This window comes from Trachurus trachurus, assembly GCF_905171665.1.
Source record: "Trachurus trachurus genome assembly, chromosome: 15".
NCBI lineage: Eukaryota > Metazoa > Chordata > Actinopteri > Carangiformes > Carangidae > Trachurus > Trachurus trachurus.
This window is the reverse complement of record NC_139906.1, coordinates 13,262,747-13,286,908: the sequence shown is the minus strand read 5'-3', so window position 1 is coordinate 13,286,908 and position 24,162 is coordinate 13,262,747. Positions and strand designations below refer to the sequence as shown.

At 44.9% G+C, this 24,162-nt stretch overlaps 1 protein-coding gene across 1 annotated transcript in view; it reads left to right on the top strand.

Moving 5' to 3' along the window:
• Positions 1-403: 403 nt before the first annotated feature.
• The window catches only part of LOC310997727 (uncharacterized protein), a gene marked incomplete at its 5' end in the record, with an annotated part of 34,298 nt that continues 10,539 nt past the window's right edge, over positions 404-24,162 (top strand). The window contains 3 exons of the mRNA XM_083987517.1: positions 404-1,232; positions 1,566-2,681; positions 22,258-22,412. Coding sequence (XP_083843643.1) covers positions 404-1,232; positions 1,566-2,681; positions 22,258-22,412 — 2,100 coding nt within the window. The remainder of the gene's footprint in view (positions 1,233-1,565; positions 2,682-22,257; positions 22,413-24,162) is intronic.

The following is a 24,162-nucleotide window of genomic DNA, read 5'->3' as shown; positions in this document are numbered from 1 at the left end:
ATGGAGTAGCTGTTGTACCTCTGCAGTGTGCTGGTGTTTGTATGATTTGGTGGGATGTGTTTGTGCGTGGTGTCCTCTTTCCTCGTGCACAACAAGCCGGCATGACCAGAGATTAATTATTCAAGGACTGCAAGCCAAAGGGAGAGTAACCTGATAGCACGGACTTACAATATTACAACCTGATATCAGGTGAAGAGGTAGATCCTGCTTCGTTTTCTTTTACGGCATCCACTCGCTCATCCTGTCACTCTCCGTTCCTTGTCATGATGCTGCGGTGCTTGACGATTTGAAAGATAACTTTTCTTGAACGCTGCTTCGAACTGAACTTTTTTTTTCAGTTTTGTCTTGTTTATTTTTTCTCCGTTACGACTTTCTCAGCTTTCTCTTTTTTTGTTTTTTGCCAATGCTTGTCCCTAACAAACAGTTGAGCCTTGGTCGCTCCCACAGTTGGGACACATTAGGGGGGAATGAGGGTCAGTGGGACAGAGCTGACAGCGTCTACGAGCATCAGGCAAGAGTAGCAGGCCGACGGAGCTCTCTGTCCTACGGAGAGGGAGGGGGCTGGTACGAGCCTCCACCAGGGGTGCGTCCCCCTGACCTGGATTTGAAACGTGACCCGTATTCCTACCAAGACTCTCTCTACGGACAGGGTTACGCCGATCGGCACGACCCGCGGGGGCTGAGAAAGGGCTCTGTGCCGGATCTAAACCACTACGAACGACCGCCCATGGCTCATCGAGGATCCATCCCACATCAGGATTACTACTCTCATGACCCGGCCATGACTCCTCGACCTCCCGAGGGTTTCTACCGGCCAGAGCACCAGCCTCCGCCGCCTCACCCTCATCCACTCAGTAGGTCGAGCTCTCATTTTGGGATATCTCCTGTGGCTCGTGCTGCATGGGATCAAGGTCAGGGAGGGAGAGCAGGACCACAAGCCCCTGCATCGCCTCTACCTCCTCCTCCTCCTCCTCCAACTGCTCATGAGTTGACTCGGGGTTACAGGGAACCTGGTGCTATAACAGCTGCCAAGATGTTGCCAGATGCACAACAGCGCATTCCCTCCCGAGAACCATCTCCTGCTCACTATGGTATGGAGCACATGTCTCCTCGGTATGCCAGTGAGCCTCCACCTCTGGCCGGTCAGTCGGTTTATACTGATGTCAATGGGCGCCCAGTGGATCCACAGCAGCAGGGTGCCACCTGTCTAGTCGTGGATCCTGCCAGTCAAGGTATGATTATGAGGCAAGAGACGGCCTCTCCCTACACCATCCAACAGCAGCAACAAATCCAGCAGCAGCAACTTCAGCAGCAACAGTTACAACAACAGCAACTTCAGCAGCAACAACTACAACAGCAGCAACTCCAACAGCAGCAGTTACAGCAACAGCAAATGCAACAGCAGCAGCTTCAGCAACAACAGTTGCAGCAGCAGCAGCTTCAGCAAGAGCAGCTGCAGCAGCATCTGCAACAGCAGCAACAAGCCCTGCCACCTCCACCTGCCATGCCCATCTCCGACCCCAGCCTTTCTATGACTGCTCCACTTGCTGCTCCACCTGTCCCAGTGCAGACCACTGCAGTTGTCCCAGTTGCACCTGCTCCCATGGAGGCTGTCCCAGCAGCACTCCCACCTCCCCCTGTAACACCACTTCCTGCCCCTCTTCCTGCTCTTCCACCCACTGCCCCTCAAACACCTTTGCCCATGGACCCCAAGAAATCAGTCGATCCTGAATTCCTCGCCCTGTTGCGAAACGAGGGCATCTCAGAGAGCACCATCTCCTCCCTCATCCAGCAGGGCTTCGACTCCACCAGCATGCTGGTTGTGATGGAGGAGAACGATGTCCGCACTGTCGCCCCCAACCTGGGCCAGGCTCGTGTACTTTCTCGCCTGCTCCACAACTGTAAGCGTCCCGCTGAGGCTCCTCCAGCCCCCTCCCTACCTCAAACACCCATGCGAGGCCGCTCCAATAGCTTCAGCCATCGCTCAGATGTCTACCATCCGCAACAGCACCACCACCCACAGCACCCTCCGCAGACTTTAACTGTGGACCCCCAGATGATGCCCCCACCGACTCCTGGGGGCATGCACACCATCTCCCCAAGAATGGGAGAAGTAATGGGAAGGAGGCCCAACAGTGCCCCCTCTCAGCACCTGCTGGAAGCCTCCGGAGGCTACCCAGGCCAACCACCTCGCTCGCCGGGGCCGTATTCTGGAGCCCTAATGCCCGTTCAGTCGAGACCCATGTCCGCCTACTCTTCTGGCGTGGCAGTGCCGGGGATGTCCATGCACGGTATGCAGATAATGCCACAGCATCTGACTGGGTCAATGCCTGCCATACCAGGGTCTATGCACTCTATGCAGGGCATGCCACAGCAGATGCCCGTGTCAATGCCGGCTTTACCGCAGCCACCGCAGCAAGTACCAAAAGCATACAACACCAATTACACAGTGCCCATGGAACTGATGAAGAGGGATAGGAACATACTGCCGTTGTCACCCATGCACAGCCCTCACCCTAGTCCTCAGATGATGCGTAAGGGTGGGGGGTCGGCATCAGACAATGTCCACGTCCCTGTGGGAGCACCCATTCAAGGCCAGGGTGCCCTGGCTGCGAACCAAAAGCTAAGTCGACGCACAGGTCCACCAGTCATCGTGTCCACTATGGCGTCTCCAGATACAAGTAAATACATTTTAATTTTTTTTTCTGCCTTTCATCCTTTGCTTCTGTTTTTTGTCTGATTTCTTGATACATTTGGTCTTGTTTTCTCTTGACTGTTTCCCATGTTTTTAAAAGATAAGAAAATCTATTCATGCTAGAGCTGCTCTTCTTTTTTTTTTTGCATGGTTTATGTTATGACAGCATATTCCATTCCTCTGATTGTTTCCTCTGATTGTTTTGAATAGTTTTGAATAGCTCCATGAAGCAGAGCTGCTGCATTGTTGAGAATCATATCATGTTTTCACAGTTTGGTTGATATTTGTAAGAGCCACTCAGTGGATTGACAGCAACAACCTCAGCATTAGGTTCCAGGCATTTCAGTGTTGTGATGAATCGCTGTCAATTAAGTTTCTGTTTTGTTTGTTTTTTTGTATTCTGTTTGTGACATTGCCTCTCAGAATGCAGTTTGTGGTGTGTGATGCTTGGGGCTTGAACTTAAGAAAGTTCAAGCACAAAGAGAATGTTTACTGAACATTTTTGAATCATTTTATCATCATGGTCAATGCTGTCATTTGTTTGCTGTTCTGTGTTTGTTCTCATTACATCAACAATAGATAAATCGTGGGTCTTTTCTTATCTAGGCCAGCGGAGCGAAATCTAAATGTTGCTGCTTATCTCTTTTCCAAAACTGTTGTCAGGATTATGAATTAATACCGTAAAAGGATAACTTTTGCCATTGCAACAATCCATCCCCTGTCCTACTTTGCCATGATCCTAAACTGATACTTACATCTCGTTTCTTGTCTGCTTATCTCCGTGAGAGCCAGATTTGTCAGAATTCCTCATACTTTGTGTGAAGACCTTTATTATTTCAGTAATCGCATGCAGTTTCTTTGTCAGGATGACATATCAGCCCATTAAATACAACACAAAATGGCACTGACGAGGCGCAATACAGAGGATTTGGGAGGAACAGCTGTCAACGCCCTTTCTGATACCTTTTAAATTTTAACAACTGTGCACGGTCCTCATGTTACAGTCTATCAGTCATTGCATTCATGTGTGAGCAGTTCACATTAAGACTCCTCTGACCAGAAAAAAAACAGATATTGTGTGCAGTATGGTGTTAGCTGTCTTGGAAAATGAGTTGTCCAGGCAGGCATGTGCAGTGGCTTGCAGTGGTGTGCATCTTTGCACAATATGTGTGATTGTGTTTTGCACACAGTCTCCTTGCAGAGGTTTTTTCTTTGTTCTTCTAATTTCTTCATTTCTTTCAGTGCTTTTATCAGCTGGATGTAATGTCCTTGGTGAGTAATTGGAGCAAAAGCAAAAGAGCAAGCCACTTGTTAAAATCACATAATCTCCCACCACACAACATTCAGAAAGTTGCATAAAGGCGATAACAGCTCTGTAACATTGGTATAGTTGTAACAGCCACTGTTTTTGATGGAGCCCTTTCTGCTTTGCCACACACCATCTCCCAACAGCCCCCCAAGCCCCTGGTGTTGTAAACACGGATGTCTTAGTGCATTATGATAATCAGGGTGCATCAATGTAGCCTGGGAAGGCTTTATAGCCACTTGGACTACACAGCCTTCCCTCTGTCCTGCTGCTGTCAAGGTAGTCCACTGACCTGCATGGAATAGTAATTAGCTTCATCTACTTCTTCTTCAATACATATAATGCACATACGTATAAAGCTGTTAAATACATTCAGTATATCCGTACTGTGTAACCAACTGAATGTGGATACATCCAGCTTTGGTTCAGCAGCATAAAAGATGCTCCATGAAATTATTATCTGATTATCTGACCTGATGATAAAAGTAAATTTTGGGCAGTGAGGGCTGATTTCCTCCGTCAGCACCTGCTCACCAGAGGCTGAATAGCAGCATCACTGGACAGATAAAATCGAATTACGGTGCTGATGGCCGATGTGTGATTGTGTCATTTTCTCTGTGCAAGTTGTAATGAGAAGGGGGGTGGGGGGGGGGTGTTAATCCTTCAGATCCTCCATTTCCACTGCTGCACTAATCCACACATTCTCTAATTCGGTTCAGAGCAGCCTTCAGGCTTCCTGTGAGACTCTGTGAACTACTGTACACACAGCCTGTGGACTGAAATGGACATTAATGGAGGCTGGAGCAGAGCGAGAGTGAGTGATTTAACTGAGGTGGTTTTGTTGGCGTTGTTGTGATCTTTAGGCCCAGGAGAACACATATTAAATAATCCCCATTGATTGTCTGTCAAAAACAGGCTGTTGTAGCTTGGGAAAGGATTTCTTCAAGTCTGCCACATACACGTAAATCACATTGTTAGTACACACACAGTCAGCGGAGTAGACCTCATTTGCATGTGGCTGACATTTGTTGCTTTGGTAATTTCATCTGTTAATGGACGCGGCCACAAAGCTGCTCTGAAAGCATATTCCTAAATTGTATGTTGCTAGGCAACATGGGTTTTGGTGGCAGATTTGCTTCTGGTTAAAGGGTCGGCCCATTGTCAGAAAACACTGCAAATTTACTCGTTACTTTTTCTTTTTTTTCTTTTACAAAATGACTGGCTGAGCTAATGCATCAAGAAGAAGGTATTAATAAATCATGTTCGCTCACTTCTTCTCAAGTGGGATAAATTAGGAGGCTTTGCTTGGGAGACATTATATGCATTTTAGACACAACAAAATTTCATATTAATAATTTGTCAGGTAGACAAATTACATTGTAATGGCAGCAATAACATATTTTGTATTCCTCAAAATCCAATTAGCTCTGAGTTTATGATACCGCCTCATATTCTGACAACCTCACACAATTCATTCGTTACAGCACTCAATTGTCACCCACAACCAGAAAGAAATTCCCTCTGAACCAATAGCCCCTGTGTAAATACAGATGGCACGCCACCGCCCACCTCAGCGTGCGATGCTTCGCAGAATACCCTTGAGCAAGACCCCGCCTTTTATATGACTAACTGGGACTCACTCCCCATCCCCCACACCAGCATAATCACTGCATTTGACACTTCCACTTCTTTACTTCCATCCTGCGGAGTGTGTCGGTCGGCCCACCGTGCGTGCGCTGCGTGGACCGGCCAGCGGTCACTTCTGCTCTGGATGACACACTAGCCGCGATTCTTGTCCTCGCTCGGGCCTAGCGTGATGATGGGGGAGGGTTGTGGCATATTAGTTCTGGAGATGGCAGATTATGTATTAACGGGGTCCAGGTCAAAGCTACAGACAGTTGTTACACTGAGTGAGGGATTAAGGAAACGGGGGAAGGGAGAGAGGAAGGGAGACGTACACATACTGCTACTGATAGATGATTATTGCCGAGCGCAGGGTGGGGGGAGGGTGCTGACAGCTGTCAGTCAACTGCGGACGCTCTGTGGAGATGAGGTTAGCTGTCAAATGTTGCATCTAGACTTCAGTGAGGGTCAAACTTTGGCCTCAATCTCGGTTGAGAGTCAAAGGGTCGTCATGCTGCTGGTCGCTCGCACACGACCTTGAATAGTGTAACCACTGGATGAAATTGCAGCAAGGGATATATTATATCCACACATTATCATGATTATGGCTTTAAACATCTAAAGCCTCTACTGCTGACTTATTCACCTATACTCTGGCGTATTTGTAAGGTTGTGTACATATAAATTAATAGTATAGTAATTTTGTGTAGAAACATCTGACCCTTCATCTGAGGGATTTTTTTTTTAGAAATGCGATGGTGAATTCAGGACTTTAAATCAACCCATTTTCCGATTCTAGGTTAAATTTAGATGGATTTAGAAACTATGAGGTGGGACTTTGTTCATAGTTGCAACAATGAAGCATTTGTTTTATTGTTCATATTTGAGCTTGGCTGGCACCTACTTGTTTGCATTTCCAGCTGAGTTTCATGGGCATCAAAGTATTCAGCGCCATCTGCCAAAACCAATTCAGTGGTAAACAAGTGATTTTCTTAAAAATGAAGCAAAAATAACTGAAGTTGATGAGCATAACATTATCATTTTGTGATTGTTTAGTGTTTTGGGATAACATTAACAGAAAAGTTAGAAAATAGCACATAGCTTGTGTGGATGATGCATGTGCAGCAGGTGTCAGTGGTGATGTCTGTTAAGGCACAGTGCAGGGCTGCTCTCCCTGCCAGATGTTCCTCCTAATATCAATGATTTCCTTTTCCTTTATGAGTAAATAAAGTCTCTGGTTTCTGTCACCCTGCCAGGAATTACATTCATATAAATCATCTTCACTGCTCATTTTCTATTCATCACTTACTCCCTTAATTTTTTTTCTCTGTTCAAATTGACCCCAGTTTCTCTTTTCCTCTGCCATTGTCTCTTCGTTTCCCTCCTGGTCTGTCTTTCCTCTCTGTCACTGTCTCGTTGCAGAGAATGAATCTTTGTAGGAAATGACATTCCCCGAACTCGACTGAGTGAGCTGGGGAGGGGAAAGAAGTTAGAGGTAATAGAAGAAATATGTTTCTAAACAAACGTCATACCCAGCTCAGCAGATTCATTCATGACTGTGGGTTGTGGGTTAAAGAGCCCGTCTGCGGGAAAATGAGGGGGAAGGGGGGAAATGAGGATGAGAGGTGATTGAACCCGACCAGAGAGACATCACAGAGACTGAGTGAAAAACACAGGGAAGAGGAGTTTGTTACGTATAGAGGACTGCTTTAGATTAGATAGCGAAGGATCGGCCGCTTTAGGGCCAGCGAGTTTAAAAAATGGGTGGAGGAGAAAATGGGAGATTATCTAAATGGAAACTCTGTCATGCCAACATGGAGCGAGTGAGGGAGGGGAGGAGAGCAGTGCGAGGACACCTCCACACTGCGCAGTGATCTGTACAGATACTTATACGAGACTGTCCTTCAGTTAAACATGAGCCCAGAGGTCGTTTGTTCAGCGGCTAATTATGAGCCATAGTTACCATTCTTTGTAAAGCAACATCTAGTGGCTGTAAGTATGACAGGAGCAGAGGAAGCGATGTAGTATAAAGAGCCAAAGGTATGATGGATGGATGGATGGATGGATGGATGGACGGATGGATAGATCAAAGGATCAAACACAAGAATTTCAACTAAGAGATTGGGGGTTTGAATCTCCTGTTAATGTGGTGCGTGTGTGTGTGGGTGTGTGGGTGTGTGTGTGTCATGATATTTTTCTTACCCGAACCAAATAGGCCTACTTTTATTGCCTAAACCTAATGAAGCCACAACCGTTATTTTAGTAACCATGGTGACAATCAGTACACTGGTACAATCGCTGTGGTTATTATCATAACAATGATAACTGAGGTCCATTACCTGTGGCGCTGTAGGTGCAGTATTTCATGACATTCTCATATTGGTCGAATGGGAGAGACGTGTTGATTCATTGACAGAAGAAGAAGAAGATTGAACATTATGGTTTTCTTGCAAATTACAGATGAAATGTGAATGAGTAAAACAAAAAAACTGTAAATCTGAACCACTGTCGTCATCTGATCCCTTTCACTTTTTTAGATAATGTTTAATATAAAAATGTATGAAAGTTATTTTCTCCAAGCAACAGTCAGGAAAAAAATGATTTTCAGTGACGAGAAAAACAGCAAACTCTCACACATCAGAAGATGTTTAGTATCAATGACATAAATATTCAGTAAATCAGCAAATTGTTTATTTTCTGTAACTATTGAGTCTTGTTTCAGTTCAATCAAGTCTCAATCTGCCACTCTGCCTTTTCCTTTAGAAATGTACCGGTAATTTAAAAAGAAACACACATCCACATCAATAACCTCTGAAAGTGGATACCACAGAGACACTGGATCTATTTGCATCCCCGTGTGTATGTGTGTAGACCCACTAGTACACGGAGGCTATAGATAATATACAGTACAGGTGTCATGAAAGGAAGTTGGACCTTGAGAGGCAAAGTCTTATAGAGAGGCAAAAAGCTCTTTCTGGCTAGTTTGCTGCACCTTTCACAGAGACTTGAAGTGATTAACTGCTGCTGGTGGGAGCAGAGGCGAAGGAAGGACAGAGGAGGTCACACGCTCAAACATTTGCAGCTCAAAAGGTAACGAAAAAGCAAAGAAGAAAGAAGAAAGCAATGGAATGAGAAGCTGAAAGCCCCCTGACTCCTATTTTTTCTCATCAAAAGTCATACTACCTTCTAACTCCTCTCCACTCCTCTTGTCTCCTCTTCTTCTTTTCCTCCCTTTCGCTTTCCCTCCTCTCTTCTCATTTCCTCTTCTCTCAGTGCCAACCAGGGAGTCACCCTGAATTATTCATTTTGAGAAAATGAAATCTTCACGGGTGTTAAACCAGAGCGAAGAAGAGGCAGGGCTGACCATGTTCTCTGTATACAGTGTCTGTATGTGCGTGCGTGTGTGGCGAGGCGTCGCGTTAACTTATGCGAGGGGTAGATATGTTTAGAGGTGCAGATGAATTTCATTTGCACCCTAGGAAAACATTATACATTTCTCAGTAGGCATGTCAGCCATGTTTCGTGGCTGTCTGTTCACACTCTGTTTGTCTAAACCGGCAGCACAGGAGCCATGAAACAAGCAACGCCTTCGCCCATTCATTCCTGATCGTCTCTCTCACACACACTCACGTCCTCTTTACATCTCTTTCCCTCTATTTGAATGAGAGAAACCGCCGCCTACCTAAAATAAAGAAATAAAAAACCAAACATCTGTTGTCCACCTGCAGCTGTGCCATCCCTCCTTCTCCCTCTTTTTTTTTCTCCTCCTCCTCCCCGCTTCTCCTCTCACCCTGGATCTCGTTTGTGCTTCAATCATTTGGCAGCGATGCGACATGTAGATCACAGGAGGCAGATGGGATGGTGAATTTTAGAGGTCAAATTATACAGTAGGCCTTTCTCCCTCCAGCGCACTCCTTCCATGAATGAGGCTTTTTTTTTCTTCTTTTAACTCCAGGCCCTGGTTTGTGTCGTGTGCTCTGGTTACATGTTGTAACCAAACCTCTTCAATGGAGCTCTTTAAACTCACTACACCGCTATTGAGTACACGCAGTACTTTTAACACAATTGAACAGCGCACTACAATAGATGGAGTGTGTTTATTTTTTGCTCAGAAACTCATTCATTCAATCACTTCAACTAACACAGAGTCTATAAAATATCAGAAAAAAAGTGGAACTTATGATCATGACGTCACATCTGAGACGTTTTTGACATTTCTGCTTTTGACAGGTGATCAAAATAGTTAAATAGATTAATTCCTTTTGATGATCTCATTAAGTTGCAGCCGAACTGATGCCGGATTTCCAGGTGCACGCTGCTGATGTTTTGATGTTTATTGTATCATAGTCATTTTTAGCAACATCAACAGTCTTGATTTAGATGATTCAGAATCAGCTGACACATATTGACTGGAGATGATAGGCTGGTTTATGGTCTGCACACTGAGCCCCAGCCACTTGCACTTATGCAACTGCTTAGCTTTGTTTAATATTATCGCTCAGCTAATAGTGACATCATCCTGCTGTGACATCATAATGTTCTGCAAAAACTCATCTGGCCACTGTTCAGTGTTATAACTCTTCATATTAATATTATTATAAGTATTCTCAGAAGTTTTAGTGCACGTCTGGAGGGGATCTTTAAAGCTGAAAGGAGAAAAATGACACTTGACTCTGTCTATAAAAAAATGCACCTGAACACTTAAACTTACAGTATCTGTCAGTACATGTATCATGTTAAGCTGATTTGATTGATTAATTTGGTTTTTAAAATCTAAAACTTGTGAAAAATGTTCCTGAAAACAAATATTTTCATTACGTCCATGCAAATCGAGGAAAAATAAGAATGAGCTGTTTTTGCTTTTACAACTTTTACACTTGACAATTAGTTGATTATCTTATAACTTTGTTGATCTGCTAATTTGCTCTAATAGCTCTGACAAATAAAACGAGATGGCTCACCGTCGCCTCAGAGGTGTGTTTTCCCTCAGCAGGAGCCGTGTTGTGTCTGCGTATGTTGACCTGGGGGCAAACACTTCTTAACCTTCATTATTGAAATCCCTGCAAAGCGTTGGTGCTGCTCGGCGCTGTAGCGTGGCTGTGAACACGCTAATCTGTCACCGTGCTGGTGTTTAAATCTCCAAATCAACTCGACTCCTTGGAAGGATTTTCCCCTAAGAGGAGCCACAAGTTCACATGTAGGAAACGGCTGCACACACACACACACACACCCTGAAGTGTGAGTGATTTGTAGATATTTTTTTTTACATATGGGAAACAATTTTGCAAGTGAAGGATTTCCAGTCTTCTCGGGTGGTTGCACCGTACATGTCCGTCTCGCCTGAGCCGTCACCACCATCACCTGTGTGTCTTGTGTTTGTGTGCACGTCTGAGCCCTTTGTGCGGGCGTGACAAGTATTGACGCGAACATTGAGTAACGTTCTCGCACCGGAGCCTCAGAAAACGATCCACTTGATGGCTCGTTGAGCGGCCAAACCGATCGGCTTCTGCCTGTGCTCGTGTTAAAGAGCAGCAGAGTGGGATTGTGTAAAAGCAGGAGTTTTGTGAAGCAAGTGGGAGTGAGACTGAGAGAGCGGGTGGTGGGGGGAAGGGGCTGGCACTCTTAAAGGACCGTGAAGGCCAGATCACAAATAATAAAACAGAAAGACGGGGAGGGAGGGAGGGAGGGAGGGAGCGAGGGAGGGGGGTAGGAAAGGAGGGAGGGGAGGAGAGGGAGAAAAAAAAGAGCGAAGGAAAATATGTTGAGCGGAGGGGAAGGTCGGAGAGAATGGAAGAGGGAGTCGTTCGTGTGCCAGGAGCGCTGCACCTCTCGCTGTGACTAGTGCTCTTCAAGGATTTTATCCCCCTCCTCCTCTTCCTCGTCCTCCTCCTCCCTTTCGTCTCTTTTATTTACCTCCCTCTGTTATTTTCTCCTGCATAGCTGTGGCACCGGCTTGTTTTCTCTGTCTTTTTTCCTCTTTTCCATTCCTCCCCCCCGCAAAACCACCCCTTCCCCTCTCTCTCTCTCTCTCTCTCTCCCTCTCTCTCTCTCCCTCTCCCTCTCTCTGTCTTTCTGTGACTTGCAACAAAAGGCTGACGGAGTGAGCCTGACGTCTGAATGAATAGCCCAAACCTGCCGTGAAGGGACAGAAGAGGGAGACGGAGCAGGAAAAAAAAAAGGGGGGGAGGCTGACGAGAGAAAAGATACAAGTGATCTGGCTGAAGAGGCGGAAAAGAGGAGAGCGCAGAGAAGAAGTGGTGATTGCTGGCTGAAGACAAATAGAGATCCCATCTTTTTTTTTTCTTCTTTTTTCCTCCCCTTCTCGTGGAGATTAAAGGAGTTGGAGGCACCGCTTTAAAACCGCACAGGCTGGTGACGATCGTAGTTCTTCTCTCTCCCCCCCCCTTCCCCTCCTCCTCCTCCTCCTCCTCCTCCTCTTCCTCTTCCTTCTCCTCCCTCCCGCCGCTGCCCTCCTGTGCCACCTTCCCACCCCCCCCACCCCCACCCCCCCAACTCTGAAGAGTACCAGTCGTCTGAGAAAAAGAAATGGAGCTTCTGGGGGTGAGGTGACGAAGGAGGACGGATTTGGAAACAAGCAGCGGGAGAACAAGTGAAGACAGCGAAGGAAGGAAGGAAGACAGAGAGAGAGAGAGAGAGAGAGAGGGAGGGGGGGGAGGCTGGAGGAGGAGGTTGAGAGGAGACAAGAGGATAACCCCGGGGCATTACTGTGTGAGAATCCCCCCAACACCCACTTCTTCTCTTTTTTTTATTTTTTATTTTTTGTCCCTCTCCACTACATTTCCTCTGCCATGTGCAGCTCCTGATTTGAAGAATGTGGAGACAACATTTCCCAGGCAAGGAGCATGTTTCACGTTCTCTTGTACATGTGTTAGTGTGTGTGTGTGTGTGTAGTGTGTGTAGTGTGTAGTGTGTGTGTGTGTAGTGTGTGAAGGGTAATAATAAAAAGCTGTGGTGTGTGTGTGATGGCGAGAGGTGAGGGGGTGGGAGGGGTCGGGTTTGGCTTTAAGGCTAATGAGCCTCTTATGTATTTGCAATGAAGTGTGTCATGAAAACTGTGTGTGTGTGTGTGTGTGTGTGTGAGGGCAAGGACCCATATGAGTGTGTCAGTGTTTCCTTGGTTTGTAACTGCAGAGCTCGGCGCAGCAGCGAGAGCAGCGTGTGATTAGACTGGTTGGTTGCCATTTGGGGGGGTCAAAGGTCACGGAAGAATGGGCATACGAGTCGTCGCCTGTGTGAGCGCGTTAACGGCGGTTTCCTGCGTGTGAACGCCGTCTGTCTCAGGGTGTGAATTCAGGCATGAACTGTGGAAGTAAAGACGGATTTGGGGCTCGTTATTTTAGATTTTAGAAAAAAAAAATACTCTGTGGATTTCTCAGTGCTGCTTTATAAAAATGAAAACAATCAACAATATGGGGGTGAAAACTGAGCAAAGATAGGATTTGAAGCGCAAAACAAACAGCTTTAATTGTATTGGGACTGCGGCGCATAATCAGCAGCTAAATTAACACTTTCTGTTTGTCTTTACTTTCAATTAGCAGAAGCAGACACGTCCCTGAGAAGCCGTATTTACAGTAAACTCAGTGTCGCGTCCTCAGGCAGCGCTAAACACAACTTCTACTGCACGTTCCTGACCTGCACACACCCACTTGTGTGTGTGTGTGTGTGTGCGTGCATGTGTGTGTGCCAAGAAGGCTCGAAGTGCACTGTCCACCATTCATTTGCTCTGACAGCTGCTTTTGTCTCGGGGCCCGCGATTGTTTGTAGGCCTTGTCCGCGAAGCACAAAAGACAACATTTAAAGAGATGGTGATGGATGGATGGTGCTCGTCTTCTCTCTTTGTGTTGTCAGTATCACACTGACATCACCTGTGATATCTTAATGTCAGCGTGTGTTTTCCTCCTTTCTTCTTCCCCTGCGTTGTACATTTTTTTTCTTCGTAGTTTCACACCGGCTTCCTGTCATCCTCCTCCTCCTCCTCCTCCTCCTCCTCCTCCTCCTCCTCCTCCTCCTCCCTTCGCCCCCTCTTGGCTGGGTGTTCGGGTGGTGATAAGTTTTGGAGGAGGGCAGGCAGAGGGAGGACAAACAAGGTCTTTGTGTGTGCACATAGTGGAACAAGAGACAGGCTGGGGTGGCGACGTTGCAGCCGGGCGCTGATAGGGTCCGATGTGGGGGCCTGGAGGAGGCAAGTCTGCCAAAATTAAAGAAAAAAAAAAGGATTTCACCTCCCCTCCTTTCTACAGATGCCAGGGGATCGTAAACACACTCGAGAAAGCAGACACTCCCCAAGAACACAGGCGCCGGATTCTTGTCAACATGTATGCACAGTTGTGGAGTGTAACATTGCTGCTTTATAGTAAGTACTGTAAGAGTGCAGGTGGACACACAACCAACAGGAAGCAGCAGAGTCGCTGGGAGAATTGGCACCGAGAGCTGTGAATGCCCTTGAACATTTTATTTAACAAAATCCGTGACACCGCTGATAATCGCCGGTCATTAACGGCTATCATCTGTGGGTGTGTGCGAAGATAAGTGCAGCCAAACTCTGTGTGTGTGTGTCTGTGTGCAGCGCTGAAGCATGTTGTTAGCCTCCCGATGTCTGTTGGGAAATGCAGAAGAGAAACACTCGTGTGTTTGCTCGGATGCTGCTCTGCAAACCTCCTACAAATTTGGGTTGCCAGGTTGGGTGATTTTTCATATCATGGCATCCAGCTTTTTCCTCTCTGATGTTGCTGCACTTGCCACAAAGAACAAGAAAGCCTGCTGGGTTATCAGCTTGTCCCCCCACCCCTCACACACACACACACAACCCCCTCCTTCCCTCTTGGACTATCCCATCACTGAAGCCCCCACCCACCCCTTTCCTCCCTCCTCAGCTTGGGAGTTGCTAGGTAACCAGAACCAGCTGTTGGTCCTAAGCCCCGTTTGAGCCCGTCTTGGCTCGGCGTCAACCACCGAGTATTTTTCTCCTAAAGCTCGCTGTGAACTCGGTGACCGCCGCTGTGGCCCTGACATCATCGTGCCATGGAAAGAAAGTTAAAAAAAAAAAAAAATCTTGCCTGGCTTCCTTTTGTTTTTCCAGTTTTTATTGTTCCGCCGATGTGAGAGCGTCCACGGCGCGTATCACACCAGTCTGAGTAATTTAGGAGCATTTCATCACCTTTCATCACACACACAGTGAAGAGGGGGCAGGAGGAGAGTGAAAAACCCCAGGCTGGTGGGTGGCGAGGGCGAGGGGGAGGGGGAGGGGGAAGGGGTTGCCAGAAGAAGTCACATGTAATTTAGAGTCAGTTGAAAATGACATCCAGGTATAAAAGAGAGTCTCTAAAGTGTGTCACTCCTTTGTAGGAGAAGATACTGAACAGTCTCTGAACACTATTAACAGAGATTTGAGATGGTAGAGTACACAGTGTAATTTATTCAGGAAATCACAATAGTGCAGGTAAGATAATACCACTCTGCAGTCCCAAAGTGGACCATTTACCTTTCAGTGTGAGTGAGTGAGTGAGTGAGTGTGTGTGTCTGTGTGTGTGTGTGTGTGTATACCTGGCAAACAAGCCGCAAGTAAATCTGAGGGGAGCGCATTAACTTGCAAATGGAATCGTCTTTGTAAACCAAGCGAGGCGTGTTTGAGATCCATGAAACCACAAAAACCAGAGCGCATGATCTGTCAGAAAATAGAGCTTGAGAAGTAAAGATAACCGATGTTGTTCACTGTTATTAAATGCCAATTTCAAGATTGGTTTCCAAAACCCGAGGGGGGGGGGGTGGGGTGGAGTGGGGGAAGAGAAGCACCGGGGTTGAGCGACGGTTTATTTTCTTTCATTGATTGTTTGCGCTCTATTTAAGAAATGATCCTTCTCCCTCTGAAAACTCTGACTCACAGCGTCTGGCAGCAGAGCTTTCTCTGAGCTGCTTTTCCAAGATCAGCCCGTCCAAATGAGAGAATTAGACACCAGATCGTATTCACTGAGGAGAGACATATTTCTACGAGTTCTGATGATTTTTTTGATTTTTTTTTCTCTCTCTCTCTCTAATGTTTGAAAAGATGACTTCTATTTCTGTTGTCATAATCCAAAAAGGCTTTTTAGTGTGGAACATCTGCAATCCATTTGTGGTTGAGAGTACGCTCTTGCCAGCTCTGCCAGAAAGTTTTCACAGAGCCTGGAAGAATCATCCAGTTTGTGATTAGCTTTGGCTAAAGGATGATATCAACCTTAGTACATAACAGCTTCCCTTGAGGGATGTAACGGCACATGACCTCCACTGAGCGAGGCTATCGGCTGTCACACCGAACACGGTTTAGATTTACTTAGTCAAGCTGTTGGCTTTGTTTCTTTATTACTTGCTGGCCTACAGACAATGCTGGCTGTTGTGCTATGATAAATACTTTGGGTACAATAACAGGAAATTGGCACAGGCAATTTGCATTTTTATCCAGCCAAGATATCCTACCGCTTAATGTAAACCATCTTTCAGTCGTGTTGTTTCTGCCGCTCACACAAGTTTACGTAATAGCAAATAGGGCTCTTGAAAAACCTCTCTGTGGTGCAGCTTTTTTTTTTTTTTTTTGGTCCTGCTTTAATGTGAGTGTGGTGTTCTGTGTGATGTTGGGTGGGACTCTGTGTTGGACAGGGAGAGGTCTGGCTTTCCTTTTAGTTTTCCCAAAGAGTCCAGGTTCTGGGTCTGGCTGCCGGGTGGGGCACGGCTGGAGAGCTGCCTCCACACTCCCCATGCAGGCTGGGTACAGGCCCAGGGGAGAGAGAGAGAAAGAGGTAGAACAGGAGTTTAATGAAGTTTAGTTTTTCCTTCATTAATAGCTGGGCCTCTGGGCTGTGAGTTCTGGCTTGAGACCAGCTCCTGTGTGGTCAGTGGGTAGGGTGGAGGAGGGTACGAGCCAAACAAGGGTGACACAACAAATGTAAATTATTGGAATAAAACTCACTCACGGTCTCCCCTTTTGAATAAGTCGCCTTCAAAGGCGCCGTCCGAGGGAGAGGAAGGTGTAGGCTGTGATGTGTTTGTGAGTTTCTGTGATTGGGAAATAAATGACTGTGTGATCTCTCAACACAACAGGCTGTGTTTTGTCATGATTGCAAATAAGTAATCCATCATCTCAACTCTAACTCAGATTGTCTTCTCATAACCGTCTATTCTCACATTAATCATCTAAAATCAACAGACATACGGTAACCATTCCCAGTTATTTTACCGCTCGAGTTTAACATCAACAGATGACTGTTATTACAGCCGTCTGCAGCTGCAAGCTAATTCTGTAAACCTCTGTAATACTCCACAAGGACCAATAATGCCCCTATGGTAATGAGCGTTGAGTTTACAGAAGCCTGCAGTGACCAAAAAGGTCATACAGTAAGGCAGCGTATAATATTCCTATAATATTAAACCAGTGGCCTTAATGGTGTAACATACAAAAGAGGTGTTTTTGCCTGTGGCTGCTCGTACATGTACAAAATGTGTTAGAACTGGGAATTAACAGTATTTACAATGTTATTGTAATGAGATAATTTTTCTGTCCAGATGAACTGCTCCACACGTTTTTGCAATTAGAAAATAACAAAATGAATAATTTAAAGTTTTGTTTTGCATATTTATATAAGGAAAAGATGTATCTTGTGCAACCTGCATTTTATATATCGTGATAATACTTTCAACTAGAGCTGCACAAGAAATAGCACTATAATCGAAATTGCTATATATGGCAGTATGTAAATTGCAGGAGATGTACATTGTAGCACCGTAAGTGTTGTGTTTCTACAGCGAAGCTTGTTCTCAAGATGTAAAGGGACATGTTCGGGATGTGAAAATGAAAATGAAAAGGCATGTCACACATCAATATATCTTCCCATATTGCTGCTATATGATGTTTTTACATATCTCGCAGCCCTAATTTCAACCATGCCTCTCCTTTTCTTTTTAACAATCTCTGTGTTGGTTTCCGACCCGAGATTAAAACCACAGTTTTGATGTCCTCAAGATGGTAGGCCATGTTCTGTTCTTCAACACAAACCAACAATACATCCGGACCCTCCTCTTCTTCTGGTCCCGCACACTAAAAAACAAATGTTCTTTCCTCCTGCTAACAAACTGAATAAACCAGAACAGTCATTAAAATGTGTTGTAATAATAAAAAAATAAGTAAATTAACACAAAAGCTCTGTGAGGACGGCAGAAAAACTCACTGGCCTTGGCCTGACCTTTTAACCTCGCACAGTGTGACACATTTTCTTATATTGAAGGTGAGATGTTTCCTTCTCATGCTAAAGAAAGTCTGCTAGTGAGGCAGCTTCCTTTCATCTGAGCAGCTCTGCTTGTCTGCTTGTGTTTAGTTTTGGCTTCGCTCACGTTTAATGACAACTGCAGTTGATTTTGGAGGGGTGAGAAAAAAAACGCTATAGAGATGTGAGCTGTTTAGGGCTAATTTAAAATGAATGTCACCCTCCATGTCGTCAGTGCGGTCCTATTTCTGAACAACAACCCCCCCCCTTCCCTGATGCTTGTAGTGCAGTTGAAGTGTGTCACTGATGATGGATTCTGGGGGAAAATGCCATGTGGTGTAGAGTCTATATAGTGTACCTCTGTTCTGTTCTTCAGCGTGAGACAAGAGACCAAAACTCATTAACTGTGACGTGACAGACGATCCCCAGAGGGATGAGTGACAAGAGGCTGCTCCTGAGTCAACAGTCAACAACACCTTTTCAACTGAGAGTCTGTTTATTCCTTTGTGAACACACAGGTGTCTGAGCAGGGAGGATTTTTTTTCTTTCTTTTTTTCTTTTGGTTTCTGCATCTTCGTTCTTTTTTTACAATGAAGTCTCCAAAACACACAGTGTCTCGTGTTCTTTCTCTCTGTGAGCTTCAAATCACCGGCCAGGTATCCCAGTCATTAAGACCCTCATTAACGGACTTGTTAGCTGTTAATTATCCACAGATTCATAATATGTTAAATGCGGTGCCACGTTCTGCCTTATTAGGCTGGAGAAAAGCTCTTAGCCACCAGGAAATAATTAATCAACAACGTTTCTGACCTACTTCCTGCAAGTGACGCTGCTTTTTTAGATTTTTTTTTTTTTTTTAATTTCTTTCCACCAGCTGCTTTTTGTGCAACTCGGTCTGTGTTCGCAGTTTTAGTCCCTACAGTGTGTGTGTCTGTCTGTCTGTGTGTGTGTGTGTGTGTGTGTGTGTTGTGAGTAGCGGTGCGTTTCCTCGTTGTGCGACTGTTGGATGACAGAGGCATCTGATTCCTCAGCCGGTCGGAGCTGTGATAATGAACTCGGCGGGAGTGTGATGAGGAGGCGCAGGGAGAGCTGTGGAGCCACAGGTGTGTTTGGCGAACAGGCTTCTGCCTCGCTGTAACACACACTAACCACACACACATACACATACAGACACACACACTCACACACACACACACGCTATATGGGTCCCTCTGGTGAGAATAAAACATGCTTTCAGCTCCTAGTGAGATTGAGGTCGCTTCGACTCGTCCACGTTATTGTGTTTAACCTTTTCTTTCTTCTTCTCTCATCATTCTTCTCCTTTGATTTGCCATTTAAGCTTTTATGAAGTCCTGCTTTCATTAGGAGCACTGCACAATAATAACATTGTTAATGGCTGCAGTATAATAGAATATAATAAAAGAAATAATAATTTTCTTCGTCTCCAAAGCATTTTATAAAGCGCAGTTATAAAGTGGCTCACACAGCAGTTATAAAAGCCTTCAGCTCATAAAATCTAGAGCGATGTAAGCAAGACATAAAACATAAAAGCAAAGCAATAATATAAAATCAACTGCAGAACAAGGTCAGTAATAACCAACAGAATATCATTTAGTAAAAATAAAAAAAGAAGCCCATAAAAGAGAGTTTCAATTTCCTCAAAAGGAGGATTTTATCCAAAAGTGTGAATGTGTAATTCACTTTTGCACTGTGAAGAAATATAATGATCCAAATCAAAGCAGCAGAGGCACCGACATCTTTCTCCCATCTGTTTCACACAAAGCAGCTCTGTGGCTCCGTTTCTCAGACCCTCTCCGCCTCCTAAATGACCCACAACTTCGGTTTGTAACTCAGATTTTGTGTTGAAGAAATGGGTGGCACAGCCCTTTTTAAAGGCCCGTCCATATTTTTATAAGCGATCATGCAGCCAGCTGGAAATGTGAAGTTTAAGAGATAACGATGATAGGATCACACTCTAGTTTTCCTTCTCAAGTTTTTTTTTTTTTTTCTTTGGAGCCATCACCAGACTTTCCTCCTTCCCTGCTGCTCTCCCTCTCCCGGTTCTTCATCTTTAATTCCCTGACTGGTGAACTCCTCTCCGGCTCGTCTTCTCTGCTTGTCGGGATTTTGCGCCTCTACACACCTCGGTTTGGTTTTCTCGGCCCAGAGACGTCTGAGCGCGTTGCACCTTCCCCTGTGGTTTGATAGAAACAGGGAGAGAAACAGACAGAGAGAAAACAAGCAGCGCTGAGATGAATTAACAGTAAAGGGGAAAAAAATGCAGGCTGTGTGTCAGTTTATCAAAGCTGGGATTAATGACACACTGCTAAGCTCTTTTTTAAATTATTCCCATTTCCATTTCTCTGTAGTGCAGGTAGTCTGTTATTCTCTGTGTTGTCTGTGTACGTGTGTGTGCGTGTACGTGTGTGTGTTTGTGTGCAAACGCATCAAACTGCATAATTTACAGCCTTTGGTTTTCAGTATCACTGTAGCACTGCAAACCTTCAGAGGATATGACACTACAGGGGTGTGTGATATGATTATTTTTAATAAACACACTAATAAAATGTGTAACAGTGTGTTTTACTGAATTAAGCCAAACTTTCTCTGATGCGAATTCTCTATATTTTGGACTAAATAAGCAACAATCACAGTCGATGTGTGGAAAACGAACATAATTGGTTATTATTATAAAGAGTTTAACGCTGCAAATCTCCACTAATCTCCCTCATAGTGTGTTTGTGTGATGAGATTTTTTTTTTTTTTTTGACAGCAGCCTGCTAACATCAGCCAACTGCCCAAAAAACCCACTGTCAAATTTAGACTCAGCTGCTGCTAGATTCTGTCGGATGCATGGAAATTTACAACATCTTTTTTTTTTTTTTTTTCACAAATGAACTCCACCCATTTCACAGCAGGGAGAAGCACCCTCCAAAAAAAAAAAAAAACACCCAAAAAAACACCGCATCTCTCATGTCAAATAGCCAAAGCTGTTCCCAAAAGCACCTCTTGCCTTTACGTTACAGTACATGCATCTGGCGTGTTGAAAGCGGCGCATGTTGGCGTGCTGCAGCTGTGTAGGTCACAAAACAGCGTCCTCGCTTCCCCCAAAAAAACCAGAGGAGTTAGGGCGACAGACAGGGAGGGAGCAGGCAGGCCTGGACGTCCTCTCCAGCAGCGCAGATGCCACTAAATAAAATATTTCATAATCCTGCCCAAATCCTCTAATCACCATGACAACAGGCAGCAGGGAGCCAGAGTGTGGTGATGTATGGACCCCCTCCCTCCCCTCCCTTCCTTCCTTCCTCCTCTTTTTCTCCTTTTTCTTTCCCCTCCTTTTTCCCTCTTTTTTTTTTTTTTTTTTTAGCAGAATGTGGGTCCATGCTGTCAGATTTCTTCTCCAGCGTTGCTCTGTTTTCCTAAAGTAAACGTCACAGTGATTTTAGGGAGAGTAAGAGGAAAGTGGCGCACAGTGTCACAGCCGGCTGCATCACTCCATCTTTTAGTCAGTCATGTCAGATACTCACATTCACAGTTCTTGTTCTGTAGAGCCACACAACTCGCCACAAACTCTCTCAGAGAAGACAAATCATCTTCATCATTTGAGTTTATAATCTACATCTTATCATTTGGCTGCTGAGAACGCCCTGAGTTTAGATTTAATTACTGGGGATCAGCTGATATTCTTCAGTGTCGGAACGAGGCTAGTTTAAAGTGTTATGTGTGCGATGGGTGTAGACCCACACACACACACACAGAGGACACACTGTAGGCCTGCCGGCTTCTGTACGGTGATAGGATAATGGAGGTGATGACCTCATGGGGTGAAAGGACCTGTTGCCTGGTAACAGTGTTGTTAACAGCAAAGGAGAGGGGTAGTCATATCACCAGCATTGTGTGTGTGTGTGTGTGTGCGTGTGTGTGTGCGTGTGTGTGAGTGTGTGTTGCCAGGTAAGGGAGATGATGATAGTGGTTTAAAGTAGAGAGCAGCTGAGTCCGGTTCAAAAGTATCGATCCCACTTTGGTGTGTGTGTGTGTGTGTGTGTGTGTGTGTGTGTGTGTGTGTGTGTGTGTGTGTGTGTGTGTGTGTGTGTGTGTGTGTGTGTGTGTGTGTGTGTGTGTGTGTGTGTGTGTGTGTGTGTGTGTGTGTGTGTGTGTGTGTGTGTGAGTGAGTGAGTGTTTGTATCTGTGTGTGTGCGTGTGTGTGTGCCACTGATTCAGTCCATCACACAAGCAAAACACACAGTCCTCGCCCGTATAAACACTTTCTGCTGTGGGATGCATTTTCTGCATTTTACTGATTCTTTCTGCAGCTCCCTGTGTGTGCCAGACATAAATAATTAACTCCCTCGCTCCTCTGTCTCTCCGGCTCTCTGCAGGTATTCGGCCCCAGATTATGAATGGGCCTATGCACCCGCGCCCTCTGGTGGCGCTGCTGGATGGCCGCGACTGCACCGTGGAGATGCCCATCCTCAAAGACCTGGCCACTGTGGCTTTCTGCGACGCCCAGTCCACACAGGAGATACATGAAAAGGTACAAAAGTCATCAGCACAGTCATCATCATCATCAGTCTCATTTTATTCTATAGGCCTGGATTAGTCCAGTTGTCATCTGCATGAGCACAAACCTGTAGCACTAACCTGTAAGATGGTTGCTTATCCAAAACCTTGAGGGTTTGTTATGAAGGCTCCTTATTTATACTCTAATTTTAGAAGCTTTTTGCTTATTTTAATTTATGCCTGTTGTTTTGTTTTGTTTTTTTGTTTTTTTTAGTTTTAGCATTAAAAAGGACTTTGCAATAAGCCATTTTTATACTTGGAGAGCCCTAAAAATTTAATTATTTTACTGTTTTTCTTCAGATCATATTCTTGTCATTTTTGTCTCCATGTTGAAATTCTATGAAACAAATCTTTTGCACTCAAAGTTTATTTGCAGGTCTGTTTCTGGTGCTTCTAGTGGTTTACTTTTTACATTTCAGTTAGATATCAAAAACAAATGTCACAAAAAACTGTAGAGGAAATAATCAAAAACGAAGTAAAACAGACAAAATTAGAAAATAAGATGCAATGTCAAAATATTGTTATTTGCCAATATGAATTATATACAAGACTTATTTTTTGTTTCTTCCACTGTCTTTACATGTAAAAGATGCATAGTTTCACACACAGTAACACGCATTATATCTATGAAAAAAATCTGAAACCATCAAACTGTACTGTTCTCTGTAACACCATTAGTGGTGGTGATATCTGTCGCAACTCAGAGGCAGAGGCAGGCACATGCTGTGATTCTCACATATGAACTTTGAATGGGATTCTTGAATAATTTGCCGTCAGATGAGCTCAGAAGAATCATCCCTTTCCTCTCTCTCCGTGTCCCCTCCTCTGTAATGTTTTAATAATATTTCAGCCCACTGGCTTGTTCCACTCTCCCAGTTCAGCCATAATGGTTTCATCACTGACTCTAATCCCACTGGGTGCTGAAGTGCTGCTTTGTTAAATAAGGAGGAGGAGGAGGAGGAGGCCGGTAATAGAAATGCAGTATAATTGTTCTGAGCCAGAGTGGGTGAAACATTTGTCTTATTTTACTGTCAAAGCACTAGAGCAATTTTACAATCCAAGCTGGAGGATTTGTGTCTTTACACTCAGAAAGAGAATAGGCAGAGTTTCACTTGATGGTAAATCAGCGCACTAAATTATCGAAAGCTCCAGTGTTTCTCACCATGAAAAAGGAGTCAGTTTTATTTTAGTGCCAACTTAATAACAGGAATTTAAAAGGTGCAATGAAAGAAATGCAAAATAGAAACTGGATTTTTTGTCTTTTCCTTCACATTACTTGGGTATTTTCTTAGCTCACACACACGCACATGCATACAAACAAGCAATCTCTGCCCAGTAAGATGTTCTCATAGTGAATACATTATACACACAGAGGACCCATCTGGGAGTATAGTTGTTGGCAGCAGTCCCACGACTATAACTGCACAGCAGAGGGTACAGATGGGGCACTCACACACACACACACTCATACACACACACACAAACACACACTGACTAATAACCTCAGTGCCAGTCTCAGTAGTGAAGTACTGTTCACACACAACTACATAAACAAACTCACACAGCAAGTGAGCAAACAACAGGACGCTGCTGTCTTTTTTGCAGGTGCTGCCTGAGAGCGAACAGATGCATCGATTAAGGAGTCTGTCACTCAGGGAATCTGTGGAAACTGTAGCCAGTGCTGAGCTGTGGAAATTTAGTGGCCACGTTAAAAATCAATTTAT